At 34.3% G+C, this 10,904-nt stretch overlaps 1 protein-coding gene across 1 annotated transcript; it reads right to left on the reverse strand.

The window, feature by feature from the left end:
- Positions 1-6,279: 6,279 nt before the first annotated feature.
- LOC149253390 (GDSL esterase/lipase At5g33370-like) lies at positions 6,280-7,251 on the reverse strand. Its single transcript, XM_089456824.1, has 3 exons — positions 7,154-7,251; positions 6,808-7,060; positions 6,280-6,724 (listed from the first exon to the last, which is right to left on the reverse strand). The coding sequence occupies exons 2-3, from the start codon at positions 6,992-6,994 to the stop codon at positions 6,501-6,503; spliced, it is 411 nt and encodes a 136-aa protein (XP_089312950.1). The 5' UTR covers positions 6,995-7,060; positions 7,154-7,251; the 3' UTR covers positions 6,280-6,500.
- Positions 7,252-10,904: the final 3,653 nt, after the last annotated feature.

The raw sequence follows: 10,904 nt of genomic DNA on the forward strand, positions 1-10,904 counted from the left end.
TCCATGGGTCATTGGTATAAAATATTGGATTTTCTCGTTCAATATGTTTGATCTTTTTTAAAGTAATATAAAACATATACATTTATGATATTACTTGTTAAAGGTTATTTTATGTTCAAGTTAGAATATAAAAATTTACTAAGCAAAACTTATATTAACGAAAAAATGTTCTGATATTCACAACAAAAACACATAGTACATGATATATAAAATATGAGTAAAAACATCAAAATTCATGCATTGAAGGAAAATTAAAAAAAAAAACCATTAAATTCATACCTTGAATCCATTATAAGTATCAAAACACTTACCTCATGATACATGTAATGTTGGTAAAATTAAAAAAAGTATATAAAAAACTTAACTTAATTATAACTTTATTATTCTAAAAAAAATTAATACATAAATTAAATATATTTATATCGAGAAAAACATGTGACAAAATTCTTAATCATGGAGATTCTTAATCTATAAATAGGATTCGTTACAATACCGTGGGCCAATAACATGGCTTATCAATATCACATGCCCAAAAAACCATAACTCATTTCATATGACATTTTTTTAATTAAAAAAATAAAAAAAATGTCCTAACTAGTTTGGAGATAAATCTCAACCTTTAATTTGCAAATACTACTAAGAATATTCTAGAGTATTTCATGGAGGTTAAATCCCTACCGTCCAAATAATAATTATTGACAATCAAAATAAAATTCTGGAAGCCCTATTCCAAAATAGACACATAGACACGTCTATCTACATAATTGCATTGGAGATAAATCTCAACCTTTGATTTGTAAATGCTACAAAGAATACTCTAGAATATTTCATGGAGATTAAATCCCTTCCATCCACCTAATAATTTTTTTATAAGCTACGGAATTCTATGGATCAACAAAAAAGAGAGTACATCAACTCATATTAGTGTTCTTCATGCCGTGGTCTGCCACTGAGGAAACTAGACCAACGACGGTAGAGGAGGCATTTAGTCCAAAATAATACATTGATAACATAAAAAATGAGTTTGTGACATGTCTTTGCATATCATGTGGTAAACATGGATAAAAATTGAAGATACAATGTTATAAAATTGTAGCCTTGTTGCCAAAACTTTGAGTGTTGTAGACATTATGTTGGAGTGTTATTGATAGAAGCTGTGGGAACCATGGCGTTGAGTAAGTAGATGTGGACACATCTATGGGTGTTGAGGGAGTGCCCGGGGAGGCTGGACTTTTTCCCTTGGATAGTAGGGCCTTGATTCTCGCCAATCTCATTGTAATGTCACGACGCTCTAGCGAAATTTTTCAAATTTCAGGATGAAGGATGCTAAGTTGTAGCGATAGTTTGCTTTTGTTATCTTCCTTTTCTTTGAGAGATTTTCCTATGAGTGTTTTAATGTGCTAGTAGAGTTCTATTGTGCATGAATACTATTTCTAATGACCTTGAGTGTGTCTTAGGTTAGGAATCCAATCAATAGAGCGTGATAGATATCTTCATCAAAATGGTTATTCTATGCACAGATGAATTCAATTGTTGCTTGATTTACCAAGTGCTAGATGTGTTCAAGGGTGGCTTCATGTTATTGTTGCACTACAGATTGGGCCCTCCTTCTATAAGGAGAGTTTCTAGCTCCCCTACCAATTGAGTCATTCCTACAACACATTACTTGATGTGGCATGGGTACACTATTGGGTATGTGTTATATTGTTTGCATGAATAGCTCGAGACATAGTTACATTGCGCTAGGTAAAATGGGGGGATTTTGCAAGGAGGGTGGTAGCCCCCATGCGTAGGGTTTTTGGCAGTGGCTCGATTTTTTTTTTTGCGTAGACCTAAGGATTATCGGGCAGACCCACCCATGGTTTTGCGGATAGTTTTACACATGATGGTTCTTCCCATAGTATTTTGTAGATATGAACTATGGTTATGTTCTAATATAGGGTTAATGGATTAAGGGTTTATGAATGATTCAACATGCATATAACGAATTGTAACATTGAAAGTAATATAATGAAAAATCAATCTAGTTTTTTTAGTTTTGGGTTTCAGGAGAAAAATCTCTATGTATATTTTTGTTCTTGCCATTGTATATTTTTTGGTTTTTTAAGAATTCATTTATAGGTAATTTATGTATGGATTTAAAAATTCATTTGGTATCAAAGCACTTTTGGCTTCAAGGGGACGCCTTTGTGGCTAAGGGGTTTTTCTCAAGCTTGTTGTCGGCCCTACTACATTGGGAGATCTACGTGATCAATTCTTGTGGTGAAAGGGAACAATGAACAATGGAAAGATAGAAATGGAGAAATTCATCGAACATATTTTTGAGCCATGGAAGCTCAATATGGAGGATATATTGGTGGATAAAGATCAATGGATCATAGTGGATCCAAGTATTAAACCAACGAAAATGTCACAGAAGACCGGACCAAGTTGGATTATAAGGAAAAGAGCACAATATGACTATATGTCTCAGATTCAGCGTTATTGAATTTTTCAGGAGAAGTTACAATGAAAGATTTGTGGGAAGACTTAGGGACTTTGTATTAGTTTAAGTCCCTTGTAAATAAATTGTTCTTGCGAAAGAAGTTGGATAACCTCAGGATGAGAGATGGAGACTCAGAGATGCGAAAGAAGTTGGATAACCCAAGTCCGATATGGCATAACACGTCCGACCTGGCATTGAAGGGATGCAAGTGCCCATAATTGAAGGGATGCATGTTGGAATTACGGTATCTTTAAGCTTGGTGAATGAACAGAAGCATTATTCAAGCATTCTCTACATAGTATTGAAACAAGTTTTGCCTATAATAGATCATTTGAATGCCAAAATACATTGAATTCTTTGACAAAAAGAGTCGTTATGCCTTTGGTTTCATTGGCAAGCTTGGTTGTAATTGTTCCCCAATTTCAAACAAGCAGAAGCAATTGTATATACTAGACTAGTGAGGAAATGATTATGTTTTCCTAGCGCAAAAATGCAAACAGGGGGATTCAAAGGCTAACTAAAGTGCATCGAGTTAGGGGAACACCCTATCCTACAGGTGTCGATTAGACTTGAGAGAAAGGCATGAAAGAGAAACTAATGCAACATAGAGTGTTGAGACCATAGCCAGTAACTAAGTCTCCATCTCTCATCCTGAGGTTATCCAGAGACTCAGTAACAGTAACAGAGCATCTCTGACCAGGTGTCGATTGGACTTGAGAGAAAGGCATGAAAGAGAAACTAATGCAACACAGAGTGTTGAGACCTGCCGGAGAGCTAGACGATGATTATATGAGATTTATTGGTTGCCGATGTAGTGTGTCGGAGAGCTAGACGATGATTATAAAGAGTAGTTGAGTAGTTGTTGTCAGTGTAGTCTGCCCACACACGCTTACCATGGAAGCTCAATATGGAGGATATATTGGTGGATAAAGATCAATGGATCATAGTGGATCCAAGTATTAAACCAACGAAAATGTCACAGAAGACCGGACCAAGTTGGATTATAAGGAAAAGAGCACAATATGACTATATGTCTCAGATTCAGCGTTATTGAATTTTTCAGGAGAGTTACAATGAAAGATTTGTGGGAAGACTTAGGGACTTTGTATTAGTTTAAGTCCCTTGTAAATAAATTGTTCTTGCGAAAGAAGTTGGATAACCTCAGGATGAGAGATGGAGAGTCAGTAACAGAGCATCTCTGAGTCTCCATCTCTCATCCTGAGGTTATCCAACTTCTTTCGCAAGAACAATTTATTTACAAGGGACTTAAACTAATACAAAGTCCCTAAGTCTTCCCACAAATCTTTCATTGTAACTTCTCCTGAAAAATTCAATAACGCTGAATCTGAGACACATAGTCATATTGTGCTCTTTTCCTTATAATCCAACTTGGTCCAGTCTTCTGTGACATTTTCGTTGGTTTAATACTTGGATCCACTATGATCCATTGATCTTTATCCACCAATATATCCTCCATATTGAGCTTCCATGGCTCAAAAATATGTTCGATGAATTTCTCCATTTCTATCTTTCCATTGTTCATTGTTCCCTTTCACCACAAGAATTGATCACGTAGATCTCCCAATGTAATAGGGCCGACAACAAGCTTGAGAAAAACCCCTTAGCCACAAAGGCGTCCCCTTGAAGCCAAAAGTGCTTTGATACCAAATGAATTTTTAAAGCCATACATAAATTACCTATAAATGAATTCTTAAAAAACCAAAAAATATACAATGGCAAGAACAAAAATATACATAGAGATTTTTCTCCTGAAACCCAAAACTAAGAAAACTAGATTGATTTTTCATTATATTACTTTCAATGTTACAATTCGTTATATGCATGTTGAATCATTCATAAACCCTTAATCCATTAACCCTATATTAGAACATAACCATAGTTCATATCTACAAAATACTATGGGAACAACCATCATGTGTAAAACTATCCGCAAAGCCATGGGTGGGTCTGCCCGATAATCCTTAGGTCTACGCAAAAAAAAAAAATCGAGCCACTGCCAAAAACCCTACGCATGGGGGCTACCACCCTCCTTGCAAAATCCCCCATTTTACCTAGCGCAATGTAACTATGTCTCGAGCTATTCATGCAAACAATATAACACATACCCAACAGTGTACCCATGCCACATCAAGTAATGTGTTGTAGGAATGACTCAATTGGTAGGGGAGCTAGAAACTCTCCTTATAGAAGGAGGGCCCAATCTGTAGTGCAACAATACCATGAAGCCACCCTTGAACACATCTAGCACTTGGTAAATCAAGCAACAATTGAATTCATCTGTGCATAGAATAACCATTTTGATGAAGATATCCTATCACACTCTGTTGATTGGATTCCTAACCTAAGACACACTCAAGGTCATTAGAAATAGTATTCATGCACAATAGAACTCTACTAGCACATTAAAACACTCATAGGAAAATCTCTCAAAGAAAAGGAAGATAACAAAAGCAAACTATCGCTACAACTTAGCATCCTTCATGCTGAAATTTGAAAAATGTCGCTAGAGCGTCGTGACATTACAATGAGATTGGCGAGAATCAAGGCCCTACTATCCAAGGGAAAAAGTCCAGCCTCCCCGGGCACTCCCTCAACACCCATAGATGTGTCCACATCTACTTACTCAACGCCATGGTTCCCACAGCTTCTATCAATAACACTCCAACATAATGTCTACAACACTCAAAGTTTTGGCAACAAGGCTACAATTTTATAACATTGTATCTTCAATTTTTATCCATGTTTACCACATGATATGCAAAGACATGTCACAAACTCATTTTTTATGTTATCAATGTATTATTCTGGACTAAATGCCTCCTCTACCATCGTTGGTCTAGTTTCCTTAGTGGCCGCGGACCACGACATGAAGAACACTAATATGAGTTGGTGTACTCTCTTTTTTGTTGATCCATAGAATTCGGTAGCTTATAAAAAAATTATTAGGTGGATGGAAGGGATTTAATCTCCATGAAATATTCTAGAGTATTCTTTGTAGCATTTACAAATCAAAGGTTGAGATTTATCTCCAATGCAATTATGTAGATAGACGTGTCTATGTGTCTATTTTGGAATAGGGCTTCCAAAATTTTATTTTGATTGTCAATAATTATTATTTGGACGGTAGGGATTTAACCTCCATGAAATACTCTAGAATATTCTTAGTAGTATTTGCAAATTAAAGGTTGAGATTTATCTCCAAACTAGTTAGGACATTTTTTTATTTTTTTTTAATTAAAAAAATGTCATATGAAATGAGTTATGGTTTTTTGGGCATGTGATATTGATAAGCCATGTTATTGGCCCACGGTATTGTAACGAATCCTATTTATAGATTAAGAATCTCCATGATTAAGAATTTTGTCACATGTTTTTCTCAATGTAAATATATTTAATTTATATATTAATTTTTTTTAGAATAATAAAGTTATAATTAAGTTAAGTTTTTTATATACTTTTTTTAATTTTACCAACATTACATGTATCATGAGGTAAGTGTTTTGATACTTATAATGGATTCAAGGTATGAATTTAATGGTTTTTTTTTTAATTTTCCTTCAATGCATGAATTTTGATTTTTTTACCCATATTTTAAATATCATGTATTATGTGTTTTTGTTGTGAATATCAGAACATTTTTTTGTTAATATAAGTTTTGCTTAGTAAATTTTTATATTCTAACTTGAACATAAAATAATCTTTAACAAGTAATATCATAGATGTATATGTTTTATATTACTTTAAAAAAGATCAAACATATTGAACGAGAAAATTTAGTATTTTATAGCAATGAGCCATGGATGTAAAGATGTAAGTCTCAGACAAACATGACTGGCTGCTTCACATTACAGAAAGTAGAAATTTGATAACGAAGGAGATCGGACACAAATATGATGACAGGGCCATCATATTTGTTTTTATGAAAATAGAACCCATGATTAATGAATCTTCGAGATGTGATTTCTTCAGACATCACAGAGATACGACTTGGCCATCAGACATCGAGTTTCATTAGATCTTTTAAGCTGATAGGACTCACAGAGGATGGATTGGAAAAGAATTGGTCAACTATGATTTTAGCAGCGCGCTCAGTTGGATGAAACTGGTCCCACCACACATTGTTGCCCCTATCTGGGCACAAATTTGACAGGGCAGTGCAGAGACCAATACCGTTGTAGGGTCCTTGTCCACAGCACGCATTTTTGGCATCCCCAAGCCCTGAAAAGAAAGGTAAGGTATTTGTAATGAGCACTAGCTGTTGAATTTAGAACAAAAATCGACAATTCAGGAAGAAACATTACCAAATGCTTGAGGATTGGTGTACAAGTTCATGTAAATCGGAAACATTCCAGTTATTGTATATATCGGAGTAGGAAATCGTCTGTTGAGTCGATCGATTGCGAGTGTTAGTCCATCATTAAAAAGCTTCGTGGCTTTCTGTAGCACCGACACGCATTCACCATTTGTGGACCTCAATGCCCTCTCCATAGGAATACACCCCAAAGGACCCGACGACAGAACCAGAACCCTGCGTGCTCCCAGATCGTAAAATTGCTGCAAATTCATGAGTCAATTTACAAGGCATGTGATAGAAATGAATTACCGAAACCTGAATGTCGATCTCATAGAATACAGAAAAATAATTACCGCCAGAATCTTCTCAAACTCGGAGATGATAAAATCAGTATATGCAGGTAGAGAGAACTGCAGTGATCTCGCTGTTACAGGGAGAAGGTAGTAGTTATTGAAATTTCAAATTTTGAAATTTCCCGCTGGCTGAGTTTGCAATATCCTAGGAAGGAGTGCTACGATGGATGTCGGGTCGGGCTGTACTATATCTGCATTAATTACATTGAATACTGGAGCTTGCCGGAGGTAGAGTGATGGAGTTGCCGGAATGTCCATGGATATGTATGGCTTTCATGGCTCATGGTAGCCATAAGGTACTGGCAACCAATAAATCTTATGCATTAATGGCCCAATAGCATGGGATTTATTGCCGCCATATACTACTGGGCCCGCCGACTTCTCAATATTGGATCCGCAGTAATATAAATTATTCCATATTCTCTGAATTCACTTTAATGATAGTTAAAGTGGCAATAATGAACATCGGTGTTTTCAAACGAACACGTCAAGTTGTCCGGTTTACCATGCTTAGTCGTTGGAATGAATCCCGAGATAGAACCGTAGCCTATCTCTTATATGTTTTAAGATATTTTAGGCGTATTTTCCAGTTTAATTTGTTTTAGCATATTTTTTAGTTTAATTTGTTTTAGCATAGATTTATTGGAATTATAAATCTGAGTAAACTTTTCATAATTTAATTTGACTAGAATTTCTTTTTTAAGATCATGAATTTATATCTGTAATTAAAAACTGATTTTAAACCATACAAATCAGTGATTTGACCAAAACAGTTTTATCTGTAATTAAAAACTGATTTTAAACCATACAAATCAGTGATTTGACCCAAACAGTTTTGGTGGATTCCATCCTAAAACTCCAAAACATATAATATGGTTTCTGATAATAAGATGCACATAAAAAACTATAACAAGAAAAAAAAATCATAAAAATAGGAACTATTTGTCAGAATTAAAACCATTTTATTGAGTATATCTAATTTGTCACAATTCTTATAACTACATTAAGTAAATAAACATATAACTTTTTCATTTAACATTGTCCAAATATAAACCCAATTTAATTGAAAAAAAAATTCAAAAAATCATGTAAGTGAAGAAATTAGACACTAACAATGATGACATAATATTTTAGAGAAGAATTAAGGAAGAGTCAACATAATTAAGATAATTAGTACAAAGACAACTTCGAACCAATGTATCATGTAACCTGGGTAGGAAGATTATTATTAAACCCAACCAACCACCTGGAATATACTTAATAGAAAACAATAATATCAGTGTTTTTAGCTCAGTTGTAATTTTCTTTTTTTGTGATCTTGGTGGGACTACATCTTCATTATGACCAATATATCACACAGATCTAAGAGTGCCTTAACAGAGCACCCAATCACCGTCTATCCAAGACCCTGTGGACAACTAATTTTATTTTTTAATTAATACATAGTCAAATTAGTTTTTCTTATTATTACATATTTAATCAAACTTGTTCAGTCATATAAATTAAACTTTTGATAAACTTCTATAAGCAGCAATTCATAATAAGCATCAAAACACTTAATTCATAATATATCTTACATTGTTGAAATTACAAAAATCATAAATGATAAGTAAACTATACTTTTATTTTAAATTAGTAGTATTATTATTAGTTATAAAATATAAGTTAATCATATATACATTTTACAAGATTATTAATCATGAAAATTTACTCCCACTTTACCATGGAGATTCTTAATTTGTAAATAGGTTTTGTTACCTTACCATCGGTCATTAAGATTTAAAAGTTGTTACAACTAATACTTATATTATATAATATGTAAATAAGTTTTGCTACAATACCATAGACCATTTTTCTATACAATTATTTCTAATACATCGGAACCTATTGTAGCTGTTGAATGATCTTTCTTACCTTATCATCTTGCATCCATTATATTGTTTCTTCCTCCACCTGATCAAATTGAAAAATAGAAATAGACAAAGTAAACTCTATGTGCCTTTCTCTTTCATTAAGAATGCATTTACCACAATATTTTATTTTCCCTTTTTATAGATAATTTCAAAGTCATAAACCAACATCTTTGTGACCCTTTTTTGTTTCTCTTTTGAAGATAGGCTTTGCTCCATGAATTACTTCAAACTATCATTATTTATTTTTATTTTGAAGTTTCTTCCTATTATATATAAATGTCATTTCTTAACTACATGTAGTATGGGAAACAATGTTTTTTCAGGAATGACTCTGAGTAAGCTCTTTATTTTAAGTTTTTGTCTTTCAAAGGAAATGGGTCTTCCTTATTACATCAAAACTACACCAATTCCATGGCCTAAGGCATCATACTCAATAATGAAGTTTTTTTTTGAAGTCAAGTGTTACCAAGACGGGAGTTGTACACATACCTTCTTTAAGTTAATCAAAATATTTGGTTACTTCTTTAGTCCAAGAAAATGCTTCCTTCAATAACTTTTTTTGGAGGTGATAGTATTTGACCATAATTGTTGACAAGATTACACTAATATCCTACCAATATTAAGAATCCTCTAAGTTTCTTTATGGTATTAGGGATTGGTCATTCCCTCTTAGATTTTATTTTTTTAGGATCCACCTTGGCAACCTCATGTATGACCCGAATTTTACACTTATTGTATGATCCAGGTGGATACTGGTAGCCACCTGCCTATTCCACTTGGACCCCCGCCATTGTTTCTTTCAATTTTTCAGTTTCCTTAATTTTAGCAGAGTTTACTATTTTTGGTAGTTTTTCGGGGCCTGAACTTCCGAAGCTGTTTTGAGGCCCTAAAGCACGTTTTTTGGGAAAATCTCCTTCAACGAATACAAATTTTTATCCCGATATTCATTGTCAACAGTGGTAATCCTCTAATGGATCTTTCTAATAAGGTATCATGTGCGTCAAACATAGATCATATGCCAAAGCTATGACCTCAAGAAGTTGATGTACCAATTTACCCCAACAGGGCCCATAGTTTGGCGTTACATCTCTTAGGGTTAGGTTTTTGGATGTTTAGGGCTTTCCATTGTTTCTCAATAATAAATAGGTCTTCAAGCCTCATTGTAACACAGTTCAAAGGCATGTAGCTACCACATCTCTTCTCAGAGATAAGCTACCATCACCCAAGCTAGTTTATTTCCATTCTATATCTAAACATATTTTAGTCTTTTATATTAATGAAATGACGTTTTATTTTTGCTAAATATTTGTGTTTATGGTTATATTTGTAACTTGTTGCATTCCTATTTAAATTAGGATCATTGGTATTAGAGAGGTCTACTCTTTCTCGATCCCTCTTTGCATGTCCCCAATGAGGTTAGGGTATGAGGATTTAGGGCTCGATCTAGTTAAATCTTTGCAAAATCAGCCTCGCAAACCCCGACAACCACTCATGGGGGAAGAAAAGAAATATGAGGGAGCAGGAGATCCTATCAAAATATTGCTCAAGGAGGCCCTCGAGAAACAAAGGAACGCGATGATGGATAACTTTGCCCAGATTCTTTAATGATTGCCCACCGACGGCGCATCCACATCCAGCAACCACTCTAGAGGCACCACTCCTTTTAAGGTACAATTAAACTTTGGCATTCCTATATTTGAGGGCCAAATAGATGCAGCCACTGTATATAAATGGTTAAATCTGCTAGAAAGATATTTTTTTGTTCATGATTTTTCTAGTTGGGAAAATATTACTTTTGCTCTTCTCAAAGCCACCCCCCACGTCAAGGACTAGTGGGA

Source organism: Pinus tabuliformis, chromosome 7 (genome assembly GCF_031772625.1).
Source record: "Pinus tabuliformis cultivar Carrire ecotype Pingquan chromosome 7, CPIR1, whole genome shotgun sequence".
NCBI lineage: Eukaryota > Viridiplantae > Streptophyta > Pinopsida > Pinales > Pinaceae > Pinus > Pinus tabuliformis.